Source organism: Urocitellus parryii, chromosome 1, assembly GCF_045843805.1.
Source record: "Urocitellus parryii isolate mUroPar1 chromosome 1, mUroPar1.hap1, whole genome shotgun sequence".
Classification (NCBI taxonomy): Eukaryota; Metazoa; Chordata; class Mammalia; order Rodentia; family Sciuridae; genus Urocitellus; species Urocitellus parryii.
The window spans coordinates 108,887,658-108,912,340 of NC_135531.1; the positions used below are offsets into that span (position 1 = coordinate 108,887,658).

The 24,683-nt window shown below is 37.4% G+C and overlaps 1 protein-coding gene across 2 annotated transcripts; it reads left to right on the forward strand.

Annotated features, from left to right (window-relative positions):
• The first annotated feature begins 531 nt into the window (after window positions 1-531).
• C1H5orf63 (chromosome 1 C5orf63 homolog) lies at window positions 532-20,270 on the forward strand. 2 transcript variants are annotated; one of them, XM_077796826.1, is made up of 7 exons: window positions 532-620; window positions 2,177-2,277; window positions 7,315-7,503; window positions 15,982-16,102; window positions 19,042-19,098; window positions 19,475-19,568; window positions 19,730-19,875. In XM_077796826.1, the coding sequence occupies exons 4-7, from the start codon at window positions 15,989-15,991 to the stop codon at window positions 19,780-19,782; spliced, it is 318 nt and encodes a 105-aa protein (XP_077652952.1). In that variant the 5' UTR covers window positions 532-620; window positions 2,177-2,277; window positions 7,315-7,503; window positions 15,982-15,988; the 3' UTR covers window positions 19,783-19,875. The 2 variants fall into 2 exon arrangements, with proteins under 2 accessions (XP_077652952.1, XP_026269616.2); XM_026413831.2 differs by lacking the exon at window positions 19,475-19,568 and having other exon boundaries at window positions 19,730-20,270.
• Window positions 20,271-24,683: the final 4,413 nt, after the last annotated feature.

The following is a 24,683-nucleotide window of genomic DNA, read 5'->3' on the forward strand; positions in this document are numbered from 1 at the left end:
TCACATTGCAGCCCCAAAGCTACCTCTTCAACATTTCATAGGTCATATGCCTACCCCCCCCCCAAAGCTCTTAGTTTAATAAATACATGACCTGCTTATAGGGTAATCTGCTAATGTCTGCCTTGCCTACACCATTTTAAGTTTGGGGAGGGTATGGCTGCCAGTTTTGCTTGTCCTGTTCTCCATAACCTAGTTCAGCTCAGAACCCGAGGACAGTAAATATTACTTTAATCAATGAATGAACGCATTGCAGTGAGGAGTTAAAACGGCCTGGACTATAGTCTTGAAAAAGTTGGTTACTAAATGGTTCCCAAACATGCAGAGTCACTTTTCCGTGGATTTTCATTTCAAGCTCAGGCGCCACTTTCCCTGTGAGCGGAGACCGGGCCGGATCCGAGATAAGCGAGACCCGCCGGCAGGGCGGCGGGCGCGGGGCGGAAGTGCGGGGCGCTGGGGCCGGCGCGGGCGGAAGCGCCAGCTCGGGCGGAAGCGGCGACGCAGGCTGCGCGAGGCTGAGGTGGGTGTCTGCGCCCGGGAGCCGGCGGCGTGCGCTGGCGGGACTGCGGTTCGGAGCCCGCGCGCCGGCCGCAGAGGGAGGCCCGTGAGCCGTTTGCTGTGCCGTACGCTGACAATTTCGATTGTCGTTAGAGGGAATTTAATTAAGCCGGGAGCTATAAGTCCATGAACCACCGAGAGAGATTACAAGCGTGCTTGTGTGTGTGTTGTGATGGCGCTCTGGGAAATGAATAAATGACGGCGGGGAAAAGGCAACTTTTTTAAGAGAAGGCAGAAAACAACTCAATGCTTCCAGTGATTCACAGATGCCCCAGTCCCGGGTTTAATTGAATTCTATGAAGTGGCAATATAATCACACTTGGCAGCCTGCTGAGATGACTGCCTTTAAATAAATATTTTTGAGCAGCCATATTGACCTTTAATTGGGGTGAAAAGGTTGAAAAGTGCAGGAAAGAACATTTCGAGAGCTAGGGCTCTCTGGATCAGCTGCCTGCACCCTTTCTCTGCTTTACTGGGCAGAAGCAGTCTTCTGGGCACGACACAATGAGAGAATAAATCAGCGACTGTACAATTCCCAGCAAATGTTTAGCCTTGTCAGTCACCCCTGACAAATATCAGCTCATACAATTTTTTAATAAGTCGAAGGGTAGAAAAGTCCCCACTAAATTGTTACTAACATGAATAAGCATGTGATTGTTTCTAGGGCTGTCTTTAGCAAAGAATTTTCTGCCTGGGTGATCTTTATTCTGGTTTCTAAACAGATAGTGTTTACTTAGTACTTTATATTTTAATATGGCCAGCATGACCCCCAAATTCTCAGCTTCTCAAGAACATTTCCCAACAAAAAGCCAGGCTTCCCAAAACTACACACTTGGTTAACTAGTAACTCGAGCTGTGTGTCAGTGAGCAAACTGTAGTGGCTATAGAGGCCACAGTCTTCTCAGTTAGTAATAATCTGTGGAATAGCTTGTAAAATGCAATTGAAGTTCTCTACCGATATTCAGAACCATATACATTGAGATGCCTTATAGGTAAATAACAGATTTAAAACTTGGAGAAATAAGTGAACCCCGGCAACACTGAATGATTATTGTAACACTAGGACAAGGCAGAACTAATCATGGTTCTGTGTGAAATGTTATAGCCTAGTAACCTAGGTCCTGCTCTACTAAGGAATTGTGTGGAACCAGAAAGGCCCAGTTGTAAAAATTAAGATTTGTGAGGTTGGTGCTTTAGGCACATTCCAGATTTTCTTTCTTCCCAGCTTTCTGGTAATAGCCATTTGCCAAGAAAGGACCAATATTTTTGTTTTCTTACCAGAGGAATATATCATTATATAGTTTTATTTAGATGGACTATTAACCTGTAATATAAATGAGAATTTTCCAACTTTAAATTTATTGGATTATGTTTCTGTCTTGTTCCAGATGCCTGGCTATATTCATACTCTGAAGTACCTAGAGGCAGTGCCTTCAAAATAAGTTTGTTTTTTAATTAAAAATTTTGTATTTCATAACTTGTATATACTTGAGCTGGCTGATACATTCAGTCACTCTAATACTAGGGCTTGGGGTTTCAAACATAGCAAGACCTTGAAGTGCTCTAGTATATGTAGTAAGTTTTTTATTTTAAATCTAATTTTTGCCACTGCTTTATTCAGGGCATACATCGGAAGAAGCCAAAAGCCAGCTGGAATAGCCCCTGAATGCGATTTTAATCTTGTTTGCAATTATTTTGAAGGGGAGAAACCATCTGTGTCAGGTATGTTTAGCTACACAGGTAGCAAGGACTGCGTGAGTATCCACAATCATTCCCTTTTTATCACATAGCAAATTCTAAGGACAAACTCATTTGGAAAAGAATATGCAAAAAAAAAGTTGTAACTCAGTTTAGCATAGGTATATGATTCCATATCTCTAACTCACTATTCCAGTATAGACACAGGGGTGAAAACACTACTCTTTTTATTCCAATTCTTAATTAAGAATTAACTTATAAAGATGGAGGCAAAGTTCAAAGGATCTATGTTTCTAGAAAGTATCCATCTTCAAGAATTTCAGAACATTTCATTAGTATCTTATTCTTTCTTCTGTTGCTATAGCAAAATACCTTAAGCTGGATAATTTATAGAGTGAAAAGGTTTATCTGATTTATAATTCTCATATCCGGAAGATCCAAACACTATGTCAGTGTGGTCCTAGCAAGGGCCTTCAGCCAAGTCACAGCATGGTGGAGAAACAGAAAGGAAAATGGACATGTGCTAAAGGGGCAAAACGTGGGGTGACCTTGCTTTTATAATACCTGCTCTCAAAAGAACTAATTCACTCTAAGAGACCAACATTAATCCCTTTTGAGGGCAATCCTCAATCCCTATGGATTACCTTCCACTAGACAAAACCTCTTAAAGATTCAGCCACCTCAACACTGCCACACTGGGGACAAATCTTTCAGCACATGAATCTTTGAGGAGTATACTCAAATCATATCTAAACCATAGAAACCAGTAAAATCAAGTAACAGCCATTTTATTGCTATAGCCTTCGTGACTGTGGTATTGTATTATCCATCTTTTCTCTGCCCAAGGTATGAGTTCTTTAAGGACAGGGACAATATTTTAATTGCTTATATTTGTAGTACCTGGCATAATGCGTGGCACATTGCAAACACTACATTGCTATAGAAATGAAAGGGCAGTGTCCCAGAAGGGAAGCTGAATCTATAAGGGGCATGAAAACATCACTAGGATGGTATAACAAGAATATGAAATAATAGTCTCCTTTTCAAAGTTTACTGGATAAAAGTAATGCTTTGATTAACAGCTTGGAGCAGCGAAGGGCATATTTGAGAATCTACACATGGTTACCAGACTGCCTTCCAAGGATTTCTGCCTGGCCACTTGTGGAGCCTTTGTTGTGTTGAATGGCATATACAAACTGAAAGGCCTCACCAGCCCTGTCTCCACACTCCCTCCAGGCCTGCCATGCTCAACTCTTAACTAAAACACCTATTTGGCAAATGTGTGAAGTGTATCCATGAAGGTACACTAAATTACATACAGCACCAGTATTTTGCTTTGGCTCTGCATTAAGAGTAGAACACTGGATATTAGGGCTCTATCTGAAGTGTGAGGAGTAAAAATTTGTTCCCATGATGTAGGCTCCCTGTTTACCTCTCTTATTGTTTCTCTTGCTGAGAAAAAACTTTTTAGTTTAAGTAAGTCCCATTTGTTGATTCTTGTTATTAACTCTTGTGCTATGGGTGTCCTATTAAGGAATTTGGAGCCCGATCCCACAATATGTAGATCGGAGCCAAACTTTTCTTCTATCAGAAGCATAGTCTCTGATTTGATATCAAGGTCCTTGATCCATTTTGAGTTAACTTTTGTGCATGGCACGAGAAGGGGATTCAGTTTCATTTTGTTGCATGTGGATTTCCAGTTTTCCCAGCACTATTTGTTGAAAATGCTATCCTTCCTCCATTGCATGCTTTTAGCCCCTTTATCGAATATAAGGTAGTTGTAATTTTGTGGATTGGTTTCTGTGTCCTCTATTCTATACCATTGGTCCACCCGCCTGTTTTGGTACCAGTACCATGCTGTTTTTGTTACTATTGCTCTGTACTACAGTTTGAAATCTGGTATCACTACACCTCCTGATTCACACTTCCTGCTTAAAATTGCTTTTGCTATTCTGGGTCTTTTATTTTTCCATGTGAATTTCATGATTGCTTTATCTATTTCTATAAGAAATGCTGTTGGGATTTTGATTGGTATTGCATTGAATCTATAGAGAACTTTTGGTAATATCACCATTTTGATGATGTTAGTTCTGCCTATCCATGAACAGGGTATATTTTTCCATCTTCTGAGATCTTCTTTTATTTCTCTCTTTAGGGTTCTGTAGTTTTCATTGTATAAATCTTTCACCTCTTTTGTTAGGTTGATTCCCAAGTATTTTTTTTTTTTTTGAGGATATTGTGAATGGGGTGGTTTTCCAAAGACCTGAACAGACACTTCTCAGAGGAGGACATACAATCAATCAACAAGTACATGAAAAAATGCTCACCATCTCTAGCAGTCAGAGAAATGCAAATCAAAACCACCCTAAGATACCATCTCACTCCAGTAAGATTGACAGCCATTATGAAGTCAAACAACAACAAGTGCTGGCGAGGATGTGGGGAAAAGGGTACACTTGTACACTGCTGGTGGGACTGCAAATTGGTGCGGCCAATTTGGAAAGCAGTATGGAGATTCCTGGGAAAGCTGGGAATGGAACCACCATTTGACCCAGCTATTGCCCTTCTCGGACTATTCCCTGAAGACCTTAAAAGAGCGTACTACAGGGATACTGCCACATCGATGTTCATAGCAGCACAATTCACAATAGCTAGACTGTGGAACCAACCCAGATGCCCTTCAATAGATGAATGGATAAAAAAAAAAAATATATGGCATTTATACACAATGGAGTACTACGCAGCACTAAAAAGGACAAAATCATGGAATTTGCAGGAAAATGGATGGCACTAGAGCAGATTATGCTAAGTGAAGCTAGCCAATCCCTAAAAAACAAATGCCAAATGTCTTCTTTGATATAATGAGAGCAACTAAGAACAGAGCAGGGAGGAAGAGCAGGAGGAAAAGATTAACATTAAACAGAGACATGAGGTGGGAGGGAAAGGGAGAGAAAAGGGAAATTGCATGGAAATGGAAGGAGACCCTCAATGATATATAAAATTACATATAAGAGGTTGTGAGGGGAATGGGGAAAAAAAAAAACAAGGAGAGAAATGAATTACAGTAGATGGGGTAGAGAGAGAAGATGGGAGGGGAGGGGGGGGATAGTAGAGGATAGGAAAGGTAGCAGAATACAACAGTTACCAATATGGCAGTATGTAAAAATGTGGATGTGTAACCGATGTGATTCTGCAATCTTTGTAATGTTTTGAACAACCAATAAAATAAATAAGAGGAAAAAAAAGAGTAGAACACTTATATTTAACCACTATTTTAAATCTGGATTTCTTAAATAATATTAAGAAAAAGTCACACTTGTCTTTTCTCCTTTATTAACAACATTACAAATAGTTCAAAGTTGACAGCATTTTCTGTGGTAAAAGGGTAGTCATGGGTTAAACGTTGCTTCCTTCGGTTGCCAATGAAATTGCAGCAGAAATTAATGTTGCAACTGTAAACAAATGAACTTCCTCCAATTGTTCAGTATTTTTTCATATTAATAATGAAATAATAGGGAAATGGTTTTTAGCTTAGTCAGAAGGAAAGGACATGACATTGAATTATATGATTTTTTAAAAAACTCTTCTTAAAACATAATCTTTGTATTCAGTCAAAAAAAAAAAAAGGATACTGTTACTTAATAGAAATTCAGTCAGATGAGGCAATTTGAGACATATGCCTGGAAAAAAGAGATCTAAATTAGGCTGTTTCTCCAGGTCTGAAATGAAATTAATGTGGATCTTCTTAAGAGTTAGAGATCAGAACCTCATTCTATGGTAAAAGAATTTTTCCATCTGAAACTGAGTCTTATTCTTTCCAACCTTAAAATAAGCCTTAAACAAAACTTAGTGTCTGTTACTTGATATACACTGAGAATTAATATATAAGGCTTTTAGAGATTTTTAGAAGAAAGGGGGCTGAACTTAGAGTTATCTTCTAGTTCTGAAATTTTATGTTGGTCTTATTATATATATAAAAATATGTCATTGTTCAAGGAGAAAATAGAAAGAAATGAAGAAAGATTGTATGAAAGATTTGGTTAAACAAGTCTTATCCATAAAGCAAGCAGAATTTCCAAAGACATTTCCCAGTTCTAAAATATTGAAATATTCCATCAATGGTGACTGTTAAAGAGTTGAATAGGACTTAGAAGATTGTAGAATCTCATCAGGGCCTGATCTCAGGAGTGGATGATTCCCAGTGTTCACATTTGGCATTATACTTCTGTGAGCCTAGGTCTTGTTGATATCACAAGTTCAGTGGAATGTATATTTAACATTTTATATGTCCAAAACCATTTGCAACATAATGGCTAGAAATTAATGAAATATCTTTCAGGTCTTTTGTAGTCATAAGGATAACATTACCTCTTCATCAAGAAGCAATGGAAATGGGTAGAATATTAGTGACAAATGGATGACACTGCCTGAGTAGATGGATTTTGAATTGAAAACAGTTTTTAGGATTGAGTTTATGTGCTTTTCAATAACAAGGAAACTAGTATTAGAAGCTGGAGACAATAAAACTAAGATGTTTAATAAAATTACCTTCTTTCTGGGTCAGTATGAAATATCAGAGATATCTTCAAAGGTAATTGGTCATGTTGGTTAAGAAGGATAATGTAAAAAGGAGTCTGAATAATTCCTATGCACTTTGTTCCCATTCCTTGAACTAGATGATTTTGCCCTCATCTTAATGCTATCTTTATGGAATGAAGGAATTTTAAAATTGGTTTTTAAACTCTATTAAGCTTTCATATATGATATAACCCAACCACATTATTCAGGTTTTCTTGGCTTTCAGGAACAGCTTTGCAGCCATTATGTCATAATTGAACTGAACATTGTTTCACACTTTGAATTTGGAATATGCTTCTCTGGCTCTTGACCAGTTGCTGAGTCAGTACCTTTAGGGTTGAGGATGGAGGTGGGGCCTCTGTGTTAAAGATGTGTTAACATAAATTAGTCCAGAGTGCTCTTTGAACTCTTGGGTATTAGAGGGAGTGTATCATGAGAATACATTACTGTTCTTGATTAGCATCATCATTTTATTTTTCTCAGCTGAATGTTTTCTTGGAAACCTTTCTCTGACATTGTCATGTGAACCAACCCATTAACAAGTAGACTCTTCTGAAGCAACAATCTGGAAAGAGTGGCTGCTAAGGTCTGAAAATCCTAAAACAAACTCTTACTTACACTGAAGATTCCTCTCCCTTTCCACTCCACATTTGCATGGAAGAGAATACCAAGGTAAAGAGCATCTGTCATTTAAAAAATTCATTAAAATTTATCTAATAGTAAGAGAGGAAAATGCATTCTTTTTATAGAAAGCTTTTCTATCTCAGGTGCTTAGATAGTTTCAAGATGGGTGCCCAGGTACTCTAATGTCCCCTCCCCCATTTCCTGACAGTCTTTTCTGACACCAGGGATTCCCAGTTATGATTGAAGAATGAAAAAAGAGTGGGCAATGAAAAAAAATGCCTTTACATCTCCCTGGATCTGTAAGTAATTTTGGTTCTCTTTTAAAGGGCCAAGTATTTTAGTTTCCTTCAGACTACTTCAGATACTCTGTTCAAGGCCTTATGCAGTCATAGACTTTTGCCATGGAGTTTCTTCAGCATGAGATTTTGTCTTCTCAGATCAGGAAGAAGTTTGACACCCAAAGCCTGAGGGCATAGTTCCTCTGGGTCTCTGAAAAATGGGAGAACAAATGGTAGAATTTTCATTTTACAGTTGATGAGACTAAGGCTAAAGAGTTGAGGATTTGTGAGTCCAAAGCCAGCCTCAGCAAAAGCAAGATGCTAAGCAACTCAGTGAGACCCTGTCTCTAAAAATAATACAATATTGGGTGGGGATGTAGCTCAGTTGGCGAGTGCCCCTGAGTTCAATCCCTGGTACACCCCCTCCAAAAAAAAAAGAAAACATTGAGGATTTGCCCAATGTCTCCTAATTAGCTAGTGTCAGTTACCTTTCTCTATGAGGTATATATTTATGTAATCATCACCTTAAAAGTGCATTCAGAGAACTCAAATGTAGAATTCCAACTGAAATGGCACGTGAAGAATAACTTTAAAGTTCTAAATGAAGTATTATACCATTTATGCTTACTTTCTCTGACTGATGAGTTAGCAGGAACGATGTTCATTTACATTATTTTGACCCTTCTAGATAGTTTATTTAGTACCGCTTGGGACAAATTATATTTAAAGGTATTAATAAAGTCCAACTTTACCATTACATAGGCAGCTTCTGTTTTGACATTCATGGATCAAGAATAACATTGGTAAAGTAGTAAGATTCTGAATTTTTCCGTATTTGAAAAAAATAAAGGCAAATACTAGAAAAGAGCAAGTGGAAAGGGACTGGCCTTTGTTTTAAAAGCTATTGGGGTAAACTTTGATTCCTGAAAAGTTCAATTTCAGTGTGCTGTTTTGATATTTTGTGAAACCTGAGTGAACTAAGCCAATACCTCATACCAAGATATTAGCTGGTCAGTCTTACCTAGATTTAGTGACTTCCTTAATAGCAGATAAACATATTGGATCTTTCATCATTCATGTCATATCTGAGAGTTTCATACTTAAGTAATGCTTACAATCAATTTTTCAGCCATTTCTGTTAGAAATATTTTCAGTTTTATAATTCCCCATTTCTGAGACTGCTGTGATTTCTGAGATTTAAGTTTTCCATTTGAGGCCAATAAAAGCACATTTCTTTTAGTAGAATCATTATCATTATTATTGTTATTCATAAAATGCCTTAGAATGATTTATTAACCAGTAGTCTTACTTCTCCATTTTGTTTTATGACTTACGCAAAGGTTTTTACATTTTTTAATCCCTTTTTAAGGTACTCAGTCAACTTTTGCCTTCACTCTTCTCCCCCAACTCACTATCGCTATCCCTACCCGAAATCTCTCTCTTTAGTTAAGATGTTAGACTAGGCAAGAACCAGTCAAGATAGTTTGTTTTAGAGGTAGGCATTTATTGGAAGAATTAACTCCTTTGGAGCCACATTGGACATATCTCTTCTGGATGGTGTAGGTTATTTCTTTGCCCCTATTCTGGGCAAGTCTTCATCACTCTGTTTGAAAATGAACCATTCCCTCTTTCTAGAAACACTTTATAAATAAAACTAGCCTTGCCGGCATCTTATTCTAGTCCATGCCACCATCCTCTCTCAAACTACTGTAGTCACCTGTTAACTAGGTCTCTGATTCCATCTTTGCTCTTCACTTACTATTTCCTCTTCCTGAAATATTCCTCTTTCAGATCTTTACACTGTCTCATCCTTTAGTTTTGGTTCGAACTATATCTGCACAGAGAATACCTTATTTAAAGAACCTCCCTTAGTCACTATCACATTTGAATCTCCTTCCTGTACACCTCACTGTCTGACACGGTAAGACATAATTAGACTCATAGGCGTCTCTTTGCTAGAATGTGCACCTCACGAGGGCAAGGTGTCTGGCTTTCTTGTTCACCACTGTACATACACCAGCACCTATAATAGTATCTGGTACACGGAGAAATGTAGGTAATTGTTAAATGAACGAATACATCAGTGACCCTCATCCCACACCTGGATTATCAAACTGATCTCCATTTAGCTTTCCCCATTCAATAGCCATGGCATTCCTACCTCAACACCTTTGTATCTATCCCTAAATTTGAAATGCTTTTCCTTTTATCTGTATATCCAAATCCTAAATGATTTAAAATCTTTCTTTTGTGAAACCACTTCCAGTCTCAACCCATTGTACTCTTCTTTCCCATTCTCTTATGGCATTTAAAATCACCTTTTATATGTCCCTGTTGTTAGTTTCCTGTTTTTATAATTTACCTGTATATTGGTACATGTCTTACCTTCCAACCAGATTTTTTAACTCTTCATGGGTGAGGATTCTCTTATTCACTCTCAATCCTTTTTTCCCTCTTCACTTGTAGAATAAATGAATAAATGATATCATTAGTTTTCTGATTACTGAGAAGCCTATCAAAATTTCTTGTTTCATTTAAAAATTTAACTCCCTTCTCTTCAACCCACTAAAATACAGCTAGAATTCTTGTTGCTCATATCTAGTGTGTGAAGTTGACTACTCAAGAACTTTAGGAAGGAAAGAGATTGACTAAACAACAAGCAGGACAGAAAAAAAAATTAATGGCTTACTTAGTTTTACAGAGAATTAGAAGGAGGTAAAGGCAGTATGCATATATTAAATGGTGGACACATAAATGTCATATGTTTTTAGTGAAATCAATTTATTGGATAGGCAGAACCCACACTTCAAACAGCTAAAGAACTTTTTCACAGAGTACTTGCAAATTGGATGTGCGTGAATACAAATGAATGTAGCACCCATTGAGTCCAAACAGTGGAATAGAGACATCCAGATCCTTGGAAATCCCATGGTCATGATAATAATTTGAAGGGAAATTAAAAGGGTTTTGTCTGTGGGCACTCATGTGATCAGTCAGTCCTTTCTGGACTCTGATTCTCTACTAGTTCTCTAGTTCCCTGTGTGGAGAAACTGTTGGCACTGAGATCTGGACATAGAAACTGCAGGGAGGGAGTGTGGTATAAGGAGCTACTCCTTGCTTACCCAGGCCTGGGTCATGAAATAGGCCTATTTGGGTTTACTGTGTTGTATAGAAGCAAAGCAGATATCCAGATTGCCTAATCAGAACAAAGCTGAACAGGATGCCATGTGCAACAGACCCACAGGTGGATAGTTAGCTCAGGATCTTTGTTGCAACATCTTATCTGAATTGGCACCACCTTCTTAGTAGTTTCCCTGGCCAGGTGAATTAGGGCCCCATTTCAAGTTGGAGCTTTACCCCCCCACACCCATTCCATATTTTCTGTTCTGTACCCTCATTTCCACCCCCATTTTAGCCCCCTGGAATTGACACCTCACAGTAGCTGTTCAGTTTTCAGTTTTGGATTTTTGTTTATATAGTGCCTTTCCTTGTCACTCTTGGCTTCACAAGGGCCATACACTCTCTCTCTCTCTCTCTTGTCCTTGTACCCAAAATCCCAGTGTAGACTGCCACTTGTTCAGGAGGAAATGAGGGTCAGACAGACATGACTGATCAGAAATCCAGTAACACTGGAGAGGCATTTGTCCCTATTTTCCTGAATTAGGTAGAGACCCATGATCCAGAGGAGTCCCTTTAGAGAACCTCACTTCATTACATAAACTTCTTGTGATCCAAAATAATGGGATTTGTTCCCCCAAAGAGGTGTGTATCAGTGTCTGTTTCTGTTCATTCCAGGAAAAATAGGAATGTTATATTTAGATGATAATGAATGTGAATTGGAGCACTTAACTTCTCATATGGCACAAATGACTAAACAGAAGCCCTGAGCTCTCTTTATGGAACACAGGTTCAGCAAGAGCTATGGTAATAGTATGTGGTTAATGTCAGCTCAACATTAAATGTACATTATACTCTTGTGAAGAAGCTCCAGCATTATCTGTTAATAACCAAGGCGGTACCTGGGTTTATGTAGACTTTTTGATTTTGCACATGAATTAACACTGCAGCTTGCTGATGAAGGATCATGTGAGCTTGGAGCTTTGGTGTGCCAAAGACTCTTTGTATGAATAAAATTCTGGTCAGTGAAGGTCAGTTTCTCTACTCAAGCGAGAACAATGTTGTTTCCCTCCTAATCAGATACACACAGTGTTAGAAAAATCCAGGAGCCCTGCATAAATGATGTGCAGCCATAGCCTGGGCAGCTCCTCATGCAAGAAATGAATAATCCTTAATAAAGGTTCAAACAACCCTGGCTTCTTTCTGTACTGTAATCGTTGCTTTAATGGTATGCCCTTCAGTGCTTTGCAGGGAAATTGCTATAAAGTTAAGTTATCTTCCCTATCTTGTTTCAAGGAGGGCTGTCCAGTCGACTCCCTCCCTAATATTGTGTTTGATTCTACCATAAAGACCACTGAAGTCAGCCTGAGTTTTGTTGAAAGGCCAGCATTCCCTTTCTCTTTTAGTGGGATCTATACCTCTGAGCAGCACTGGACTTGAAACAGCAGGAGTCACCATCTTTATTGTTAGGCTGTGGAATTTGTTTTAAGCACATTCTAAATCTAATCTTATACCTTTTGCTTCTTCTTCTTTTTTTTTTTTTTGTAAGTCTGTGACAAAGGTGACCCAATTGTACCTCTTTGATATTATGAACACAGCTCTTTTTGCTCATATCACAGAGACATATAACAAAATACAAAGGATAAAATTGTGTGTCTGTGTAATAAGGACACATATTTCATGACTAAATTCAATGACATAATCAAAAAAGTTGTTTTCTCTGCCATGAACTAATAAGCAGAAACCACTTTTCATGATTTTTTAATTTTTAATTTTTTTTAGTTGTCAATGGATCTTTTTAATTTTATTTATTTTTTTATATGCAGTGCTGAGGATTGAACCCAGGGTCTCATGCATACCAGGCAAGCAGTGTACCACTGAGTCACAACTCCAGCCCCTTGGGATTTTTTTAATAGTACTAAGATACCGTTCAAAAATAATTGAACTAGTGAAAATGTCACATTGACAAAGTAACCCATACTAAGATTTTACTTCAAGAAGGCTCTATATGGTGAATGTGACATTGACAGCAGTGGTGTTAGGGTTGACAGTTTTTTAGTAAGATGTTCTAAGAAGATAATTAAAGAGTTCCTACGGAAGTGTGTCATGTTGCATTTTATTTTTTCTAATACAAAGTGGACTCCACAAATTAAGGAATTTTAGCCTTACTGTCTGCCTAAGAGAGGGATAGGGAGTTTTTTCCTTTATATCAGATTCTAATATAGTTTTATAATATGATACTTCCAAAGAAATAAGTCAATTGAACGCTATAGTAAAATGAATATGCCTTGAGCATTTAAAAAATACGCAGGTTGTAAAATTGCATAGCATGGATACCTTTCCTGATAAACGAATGTTTTAGGATTTGATGATTAAAAATGCATAAAAAATAGAAATGGAGAATAATTGGAAAAAAGAGGGAGTTGTATACAGAATGGTTGTAGCATCGCTGAAGACTTGACTTAGCTCTCTGTGTTGGTTTAACAAATATTCAAGCAAATCTGGAATGAATAGCAACTCTGTTTACTATGACAGGTTTTATTTGTCTTGGGTGCAACCAAGACCACATGCTGTGTTTTGTCATGTTGGAAATACTGAAGCAGATTTTCATTGTGCATGTGAATTTTTTTAAAGCCTTAACACCTCAGCCTCAACTCAGCTAGGTGAAAGCAATAAGTTTTACTTCCCTTACTGGCCATACATCAATAAATCTTCAGTCCCTCCACTAAAAGCATGTAGCTAGTTCACCATTCTGATTATTAGTCTTAGGTCACCACCATAGATGACCAGATCCTTCTGATTTTCAAAGGCTGTGTTTCTGTCTTTTATAAGGTTAATTTCCTATTTTATTTCTTCTTCATATATTGTATAACTTCTTTGACACTATATCCAGCATGCCACTGGTGACATAGAGCTTTCCAAGTCCAGTGACTTAGAAATTTCTACATAATATGAACATGGCTAATATTCTATTTTTTCCTCTTCATTTATGTCCTGTGTAGACAAAGGCTGTTTTTAGAAGCTGTGTCTCCAACAACACTTACTTATTGGAGTTGTTGATTTTGCTGAATTTACAGAGAATGTTGATACCAGGGCTTAACATTTAGTTGAAAGTAGAACAGAATATTGGAAATTGTTTAGATCCACTTTCCATCTTGGAGTAACTCTGGATAGCACATCCTTGCAAAATTCTTATCACATTCCTTTTTTTATGCATTATCAAGACCAGTTAGTTAGCCAAGTGATCTGCTAAAACTAGAAGAGTAAGAAAGCCTTAACAGTGAAGGCAAAATTACTGTTGTCGTGGATCATTATCTGATTTTTTTTCCCCTGTGGTCTTTACCATAGTTTGATATAGGTTAGTGGTTTTCTCTAAAGTCATATCATTCTGTTTGAAATGAGTTTAAAGCTAATCTTACACTCAGGAGTCTGATTGCCAGTAAAGTTTAACAATTAATGCAGTCATGCTCTGTGGAGCAGATCAGGAGGTGATTCAAGCTGGTGGCAGTGAAGATGTTAGAACCAGTTGCAGCACCTCAGCCCAAAATCTTGTGGACACCCTGAGGAGTATTAACGTTTAGTTATAAGGTAGGACTAAATAGTAACTGCTATGCATACTGAATGATTGAAGAGGGTTAAAGGTGAGAGTGGGGAAACCTTATTCCAATACTTTTTTAAAACATTCAAACACATATTTAAGCATTTATTAAATGCCAGGTTGATTGTGGGTGCTTAGAGATAGAGGCTTGAACCTGCTCTAACAGAATTCACCTTGTAGTAGAGGGAACAGAATTCAGTTTATATAACAAAGGACAAAAGAAAGCTATTTCAAGGTATGAGGATGGAGAATTATGAACTGGCTAGCATTGGTAAGGTGGTCACTAAGACGTTTTCAAAGTAGATGACAGGATACCCGGGCCAAATGAGTAGAAGCCACTTAGGAGATTTTCATGCAGAGGGGAAGCATGTGCAAAAATCCTTATGAAAAATGATCTCTGGGTATTCAAGGACTAGAAGAGAACTTTTGCAGCTGCAACTCACCAAGGGAAGAGAAGGAAAAGTGATAGATGAAGTTAGAGTAAAGTGAAGTTAAGAAATTGTGATCCCAGGAATGAGTTCATCTTGGGAATATTGATAAAGCCAACAGTGCACATGTGTTTCAAAAGTGAAATTATAATATTTGTAGTTTTAAAGACAAAGCTGGAGTCTCAATAGAATATCTAGAAATAATAGGGTGTCTTATGTCAAGCAAAGCAGGATGAGGGAGCTTCAAAGCCTACTGTTTGACATGCTGCTATTAAGCTGTTCTTGGAATCTCTCCAGTAGAAACACTAGTACATTTGTGTATGAAGTTATTGAAAATTATAACAATCTCCTTTTAAAATACTTCTTAAGGAGTTGAGCAGAGATTTATTTTTTCTTTTTTCTGACAAGTTAACTGAGTCTGATTCTCCTCTGTAGTTCCTTTAACTACAGTTTTATGTTTCCCCACCTCTTGCAGTGGAGTAGCATGGATCTCTAAAGAGATAGCCAGCACCTTTAGTGGGGACTTGTGCTTTTCATTTGCTTATTATTTCCCTTACTGTGATGGTAGCTGAATGCTTGTCTGTCAGTAAGATAAGCTATCTCTTGGTGAAATGAAATTGATCAGATTATGTTATGTTGCATGTACAAATATGTCACAATGAATCCCCCTGTTATATATAATTACTATGCACCAAAAAGATGTTTTTAAGGTCTGATTGGAATAAGAAAGTTTCCTTAAAAAAAATAAGCAATCCCTGTGACTATCTCAAGATACCTCTAATTTTAGGAAATCATCAGGATACCGGCAAAAATCTGCAGGTGATTTTGTATTCAAATTAATAAGCTCATGGAATTAACTTACAAAAAACAACTAGGCACACAACTAAGCCATAATGTGATTTTTTTTCCCCCATTCTGTTCTGTTTGGAATACAATGAATGTTGAGGCATTATGGAGACTTGCCAAACATCTGGGCACTCCTGGACTCCAAGGAGCAATTCTGAAGCCTTCAAATTCCATCATAAGCTTGCAGCTTAACTATTTGTATTATAAAGGGTAAAAATCTAAGGCACAGAAGTTTACTGGTTTATTTTTCTTTTGGCAGAATTAAGATGTTCTGGTTTCAAGGAAATAGCATGCAACTTGCTAAATCTTCCTTTGGACTCTTCTTGAGAAATCTCTCTGCCTCTAAGACAACTTTGCCTGTGCTGACCTTATTCACAAAGGTACAGAGTGAAAAAATAAAATTACTACTTTAAAAATATAAAATATTAAGATTTTTGGTGCATACAGTTGTACATTTACAAATACAGGACAAATCTGAAAGGAAGACAGTGGAATAAACTCTCTTCAAACCTGCTGGAATTTCTCTCTCAGCACAGTAGCAGTAACTGTTTCCTTCCCAGACACTTCATTGTCTTCACAGTTATCAGAGAGTAAATTAATATATTTAATTGACATCTGACCCCTATGTTAAAAAAGTATAGATTATATTATGTTTAAAAATGTATCATTTGCAATTTTAGTAAGGCTTTAAGCAACTTAGCAAGACCCTGTCTCAAAATTTAAAATAATAAATAAATAAAAGGGTTGAGGATGTGACTCAGTGGTTAAGCATCACTGGATTTGGTCCCTGGTATCAAAAAAAAAAAAAGTATCATTTGGAAATAAGTCAGTTTGTGGTAGTTATATTCTATATAATCACCACAAACACAGAATTAGCAAATACTGAATCATTACTCCTAGAGAAAATACAGGATTAGGTTCCCATGAGCCTGGTCATAGTATTTTTTTCAAATGACCAAATATATAACCTTATGTATAGTTTTTAATATAAAAGCAAAATTTTTATTACATTTGGTATTTCTGAAAATAGGCATATTTTTATTTTAATAAAAGGCATAGCATTACTGTGTTAGACCTCAGTTTATAACAAGTGCTTTGGCAACTTGAATTTTTTATCACTCTCTGCATGTTCATGTACATAAATAACTGCAAAAGTGTTTCAAGTATCAATTTGAGGGTTTCAAATAAGTTTTAGAAAGTAGGCAAGTTCACAAATATGGAATTCATGAATAATAAAGATTGAATGTATTTCTTTTTCTTATCCCTAATACTACACCCCACCCCCACCCCCAGTACTAGGGATAGAAACCAGAGACACATTGCCACTGAGCTACATCCCCAGCCCTTTGTATTTTTTATTTTAAAGCAGGTTTCACTTAGTTGCTTAGGGCCTCTCTAAGTTGCTGAGGCTGGTCTGAAACTTGGTATCCTCCTGCTTCAGCCTCTCCAACCATGGAATTACAGGCATGCACCATTGCACCTGGTTAGTTTTAAAATTTTTAATGAGATTTTCTACTTGAAATTTATGACCAAATATTAATGATTTCTTTTTGCTAGTTTACATCAGTTTGTGCAATTTATAATCAAAAAAGAAAGTGCGGATGGGGCTGGGGATGTGGCTCAAGTGGTAGTACGCTCGCCTGGCATGCGCAGGGTGCTGGGTTCGATCCTCAGCACCACATAAAAATAAAATAAAGAAGTTGTGTCCACTGAAAACTGAAAAATAAAATATGAAAAAATTTTCTCTCTCAAAACAAAAAAGAAAAAAGAAAGTGCAGAGTAATAGAAGCAACTTTTGTGAATAATTCTGCAATTCAAATAAAAAGGGGCTCTTAATAGTTTTTTAAAATAGATTTCAAACATTTTAACAATTTGAAAAAATCTAGCAGTTATCTAATAACAAAACTGAAGTAGTGTTTTTGAATGAATTTTTGTTGAGAATATTTAATTTGTACTACTTTTTATATCCATGAATATATATTGCACTCTTGGGAATTAAGGAATAAAAATTATTTCATCATATGAGAATCTATGATGGCAAATGCATTTGAAAATTAACCACAAAAATAAATAATCCCTAAGGCTAATTGTACTCATTTGACCTACTGTTCTGCACTGTTTTTCAGCTTGCGAACAGTTGAGAGTCAAAAACATTTATAAAATAGAACCAACAAAAACCAACAGTCCATTTAACTCAATATATGTACCAAACCCATGAGGCACATAATAAAGACATCTTAATGAAATTTTTAATATAAAAGCAAAATCTTAATACATTTGATATTTTTGAAAATTAGTATGTTTGTGTTTTGTTTCTGCTTTTAAGGTCTTAGGTTAACTTTTTTCATACTTTGTCAGAAAATTTCAGCATGATTGACTTAAACTATAATCTGTTGTTGATGCTAATAACAATTTGGTAAGTCTCATTCTCTGACCCAGGAGAGTAGAGCCAAAAAGACCCAGAAAGATCTCTGTCCTTATATAAACCATGCTGTGAGTTAAACTGGAGGAAGGGTCTCTTTTTAACATAGTAGCTCATCCCTTCCTGATGTGTTAAAATGTAGATTTTATATAAACATCAATAATGTTGTATCTATCTTGAGCTCCTACAAGAGAACCTATAGCTAGTCCCTTTTCTTAGACTGACTGGCTGAGAATCCTTTAAAATCCGCTGATGATCAATAGTGTTCTCAACATACTTTTCCATGGTATGGTTGAAGAGTTTGTTACAAACAACAATGGATGCTAAAACTTCTTGCCTTTCAAGTAGAGTATTAGCATTAGAATACCTGTTGCTAATACTACTTATACAAGAAAATGGGTAAACTAATACAAATTGGTATCATCATTTTAAAAGATGGAACAATAACTGTGTCATGAGGGGTTTATTCCTTCGGACTGATCAGGAAAAATAGGCCAGCAAAATTCAGCGTCTCCCAGTCAGAACAGACTATAAGCCATTCTGCTGGTGGCAGCCAGGCCACAGAGGTGCTCCTCAACTCAAGGAGCCTCTGGTAGATAGATCAGAGAAACAAATAATAAACATCTAAATTTATCATAAATCCACACATCCATGTATATATATATATGAGAAAAATCAAAACACAAAACCAAAAGGTGCAGAGAGCTCACCTATCAAGCAATAGTAGCTTTTTTTTTTTTTTTTTAAGATTCTATGGTAGTGTTTAGCTTTGAGAATAAAGCAGTCTAATTAACATGGCAGAAAACTGTCCTTTAAAGTAAATAAAACCTGTGGGTTTTTGGTTAGGCTGAAGATCATTCTTTAGGTTTAACAGCTTTAATTTTTTCCTTCCTATAGGATCCATGCCCACTCTGTGATGAAGCCAAGGAAGTACTCAAGCCTTATAAAAACAGGGTAATAGTGTGGCTTTTATGAATGTGGAATGGATATTGTATGTGGTATAAAATATCTATCTCCATCCTTTTTTTAGGAAAAGAGATTAAATAATTTTTCATTTAAATTTTCTTTCTATTCTTCAGAGAGAGAGTTTAGTGCTGATTTCCATAAAACTCATTACCCCTAAGTGTTTTTCTCTGAACAGTACTGATTTTCTTACTCTGACTCTTAATATGAGTCAAAGTTAACTAGCAGGTGCAATATTCATGTTTTCTTTAAACCTTTGTCCCCATTTCTTTTATCATATTTCATAACTTCCATGGAAATGTTGTCATATAGCCAAACCATCACACCTTTACCATTCTTACAACCAAAACACTTCTTTCCTAGGCAGCTCCCCAGCTGGGATGTGTTTTATTTCATCAGAACTGAGCAGGAGTGTGATGCTGAATGTAGCAGGTGTAACAGAAAAGTAGCAAGATCTGTAGGTACGGAATATGGTATAATGAAACCAGTCATTTTGGAAATTAGGGGCATTAGATCAAAGTGGACCTAAAACAAATGACCAAAACCTCTCAGCATTAGAAACTACAAATTTGCATTGTTCTTAGTCTCTAAAATATAGAGCTTTAGCCTGTCTGTGCTTCAGTTTATTTTACAGGAGGTGGACATCACACTTCCAGAAAATTCTGCTTGGTATGAAAAGTATAAATTTGACATTCCTGTCTTTCATTTGAATGACCAGTTTCTAATGAAGCATCGAGTAAACACCTCAAAACTTGAGAAACAACTTCTGAAATTTGAGCAGCAAGGTGCTACAGACTGACTAATGCCTTCATGGTTTTCTACCCTCTCTGTCCATAATGCATCTTCCTAAGGAAATGACCATGGCCTCATACTCCTTTTGTCACTTTTCACAGAGCCCTAAGGCTGTTTTGAACTCAGTGGTGCCACATAAATGTTGCCATTCCTCTTCTGATTGATGGAAGTACCCATGTGGGAACTGTTTACTTGTGGGCATTTTGTAAAATAAGAGGAGTATATTGGCAGGGAGGGGGATGATGGAAGGAGGTAGAAATCCATTTGTCTTACTTATTTTTCCCTTTTGTATTAATATGGAAGCACTTCACATGAACTGGACAGTGCTGTTTATAGGAAGAAGGCTTTGCATTCCTGCTGCTGCCCTGGAGGGCTTAACTTTTTAATGAAAGAATAAATGCTCTTCCACTCAGTAGATAAAGTGAAATGTGAATTGTTAATAACTGTGCACAGTCAATAAAGGGATGTTTTAACGAATACATCTGCATGAAGCCTATTTCAGTGGGATTTAATAATACCTGTTTAAATTTAGAGTTCATTTTTGTTGGGTAGAAGAGAATAATTATACTAGCCAAAGAGACTTCATTTCATAGAGACAAAAGAAAGACTTAAAACCCCAAAATGTATAGAAGAACCTAGCATGCTTTGCACATACTCAGAGAATTGATCTGTAATATTGAGAACTGCCTTTGATAGTTATTCAGTTATCATCAATTAAGTTAATTCAACTTAAAAGACAGTAGTTTTGTCACTTTTTAATATATTAGGGAAAATTCACTTCTAATCATAACTGAATAGAAAAGTCATTTAAAGACAAAATACTCCTTCACCATTCTATATAAAGAATTAAAAGTGGAGTTTTATACCTGTATTTACATTTTGTCAAATCCAGCCTATCTAGGAATGAAATCACATAAAAACAAAACTTCCCTTTTTCTTTTAAAATCACATCACTGCAACTCCATCTGTAATGAAATTCTTTCATGAACTAGTTGGATAAATTTGGACATTATCGACCACTAGATTTTAATTTGATCACTATGATTTAGTCTTAGAAATTATAGAATACTGGAGCTAACAAATCTTAGATATTTTCTTCATTTTATACATGAGGAGGAACCTAAAATTCATCAAAGACTTAGCCTAAGATTGGTCACCCAGACAGTTAGCTGGTGGGCTGGGTCTTGCCTCACAGTCCTGAATACCAGCTGAACTCTCTGCAGGGGTCTCGTGTTATTTCAATACAGCATCCCTAACCACTCTGGATCCAACATAAATTTGCAAACAATTTAAGTCCTCCAAAGTGACAATAGAAAAAAAAATCTTAGAGATGTTTATAATTTACAAGTTTGTGGAACACATTTAGAGATTATAAATATTTGTTGAGCTCTGTAGTAGGCAGAATTCTAATGACCCTAGTGACCTTGCTCTTATATAATTCCCTTCCCTTTAAGTGTGGGTGGAAATATTTCTGCTGTGATTATGTTACATTATATGGTGAAAGGAAAATTATCCTGGGTGGGCCTGATCTAGTTGGGTGAACTTTTAGAAGCAGAGAGTGCTGGCCAGGTGGTTTCAAAGAGGAAAATAGAATATGCTCCAGCTAACCTGAAAACAAGCAAACATCCATTACTGCCTAGTGGGACCCCATGGCAAGAAACTGTGGGTGGCCTCTAGGAACTGAGTAGTTCTTGAACAACAGCCAATAGGAAAATGGGAATATCAGTCCTACAGTTTTGAGACAGTGAATTCTGTCAGTAATCAATAAGCTTAGAAGAGAACCCTGAGTGCCATATGGGAACTACTGCCATGGCCAATGTCTTAATTTCAGCTTAGTGAGGCTCTAATTAGAGAATCCAGCCACATGCCTAGACTTCTGATCCATGGAAGCTGTAAGCTAATAAACATATGGTAATTTTCTGTGTGACATGTCCTTACAACATTGAAGTACAGTGTTGGGTGGTTAGAGTGCAGCAATGAAAAAGGCACAGCCCTTCCTCGTGTTTGAGGCACTCACTCTCTGAAGCAGGGAGAAGCAAATTGATAAAGCACAGCAACATAGTGCAGTGAGGGCTGAAACTGACACATGGAAAATGGTACAGTGGATTAGGAAAGTAGCAAGAAGGCTTCACAGGAAATTAGACTTAAGCTGAGTCTTGATGGCTGAACAGAAGCTATGTAGGAGGCTCTGGTGTAGGGAAAGTAGGGACAGTCTTCCATCCTGAGGGAGGAACATAGGTAAACTCTGGAGGTGTGGAAGGGAATGGCACAGTCAGGAAATGGGAAGTGGCTTTTTATGACAGAAATGAAGGAGAAGGGAGTTAGGAAGAGGAAACTGCAAGATGAATTGGGCTCTGCATTGTGAAGACCTGAGCTACTGTGCTTTTTTCCCAGCAGATCCGCCATTGCTTCCTGCCTTCAACCAGAGTCAGCCCTCCCAGTTCCTGATTCCTGTGGATAGCTGAGTTCTCTAGCCCCATCTATTGCAGTCCTTCTTCCAATCATTTAGCACACTGAGTGCAACAGTCCCCTGTAGTAGCTCTGCAGGACAGTTACCCACTCAGTAGAATCAGAAGGCACCATAAACAAGGTCCCTCACTTGTGAGTCTAGGTAGTCTGTGTTCTTTACAGCCTTCTCCAGTAGGGTGAGAGTTGTTGGCCCCTGGGTCCTAGGGTTTCTGATCCTTCTCTTGGGCCACCCTTGGGAAAGTCCTAACAGTTTGTCTCCTCAGGGAAGAGGGGGAGAATCCATTCAAAAAGCAGAGCTAGCCAGAAAACCTGGAGGTTTGTTCTTCTTGGGCACTACTTTTCTGAGTGTAACCAGGTGGTTACAGTGTATAGGAAATACAGAGACAAAAAGTAGAGTAGTACTTCATTCCAAACAATAAAGTTCTGCCATTCACATATTTTCTTACAGGATGTTCAAACTAAAGTATTGGTTAAAGCACCAAGAAATATTGTGTGATACTTTCCCGGAAATACTGTGTCTCCTCAAGGAGTGTTAGAGATTGGGGAAAGGATATTGAGAGGATTTTTAATTTGTGTAAAGAAATATGTGCTCTCAGTTCCCACCAAAGTGAAAGGTTGGGAGTCACCTCACACCAAGACAGAGGGATATAAGTGGGTCTCATCAGAAAGCTGGATGTATATCCCTGGGTAGAAAACAGTGGTCTGACTTTATCTTGGGCAATCACACAAAAAGTGGGCTAGCAAGCATCTTCAGTATAGTTCAAGCAGCTGTTATTGCTTCAAGATTGTCCAGGGGAAGAGTGTGTTTGTGTGTGTGTGTGTGTGTGTGTGTGTGTGTGTGTAGCGGGGGGGGGGGGTTCCTCCTGGATTGTATGTGGGCCAACCATGAGGGAGGGTTCCTTCAGTACAGACAGGGCTCAGAAGTGGAGAAGCAGAAGGGAAACACCAGGTAACTGGGCTGAGAAGTTTGCTTCACTGGAACACATTTGCACAAAGGGAACAATGGGCAAGACATTACTAGTAATGGCTGCAATCTCCCAGAACCACAACAACCTATACAAAATATGGTCTTCTTTAAACATTTAGCAGGTTCAGGAAAGCAGGATGACAGCTTATAGCTCCAGTGTTCAGATAAGAATATTCCCATCGCTTCCCATTTCTCTTTCCTTCTCCCATACCACCCTGGAAGGATCAAAAACTTCCAGGAGCAAGCAGAGAAGGACCTTCCTCTTCCTCAGCTTTGCACCTGTACATGGTTTCTCATGGGGAAACTGTTAGGACTTAATTTTCAATCAAGTCCTAAGTTTTTATCATGACATGAAATCAGATGCACTAAACATGGTTGGAAGTGACTGTGGGACTTTCTGTTACATGAGAATTCTGAAGAGTCCTGACATTGCCTGGGTTTTTAAACAGGAAAAAAAAAATAGTCTGAATACATTTATAGAGATAATGAGAGACCTAAGTAAAGATGCTTTCTGATAGTATCTCATATTCAAAATATTGATTAAATATGCCTAATATTCTTTTTAATCTATTAATCTTCAATAAATTTACTTATTTGAGAAAGGAATATGGTGATGTGACTAAGAATCCTGGAGATCTTCAGCATTTCCTCTAGTCCCCATCACTGGCAAAAGGAAAGACAGATATCTCAAATCATGGCATCTAAAAGGTAGTTTGATTATCCCACTATTAACAAATATTAGAAAAATGTTATATCAGTTACTGCAATAATTTGCATGTGGTATTTGTAGCTGAGACTATTTTCCCTTTCTGAAATTATGTTTACAAGGGATCAATTTGTTCTTACATAAAGATTAAGTTTCACATCAGAAACTCATTATTAACCTTTCTTTCTTCCTCCTTAAGCTAATGCTTTAAGAACTGGAATAAACAGTGAGTTTGGGACTTCATTTTGCTGCCCTTAGCATCGTCACATTGCTTCTTTCTTCCAGATGTCTCATCATAACATTATAAGGGCTTACTGGAACATATAATTGTTAATTTATTGCAGGAAATAGGGGTTCGCTCGGACTAGAGCTTTTGGTTTTATCTTGTTTTAATTGTGTAACAATCTTATGAACATGTGAAGTAGAAAACACAATGTGATTAGGCTTCAGAAAGTACAACTAAAGAACCATCAGACACTGAGACATCCTTTTCACAACTTCTTTCTTATCCTGTTCTCTCTGGGCTTCCAGCTCCCCAGCTCACACAATATCCACATCGCCATAACTGCGGCCTGCTCATGCCTGAACTTTCTTTTTAGCAAAACATTGGTCTGAACAGCTTCAGACTAGCTTCTCTCAGCT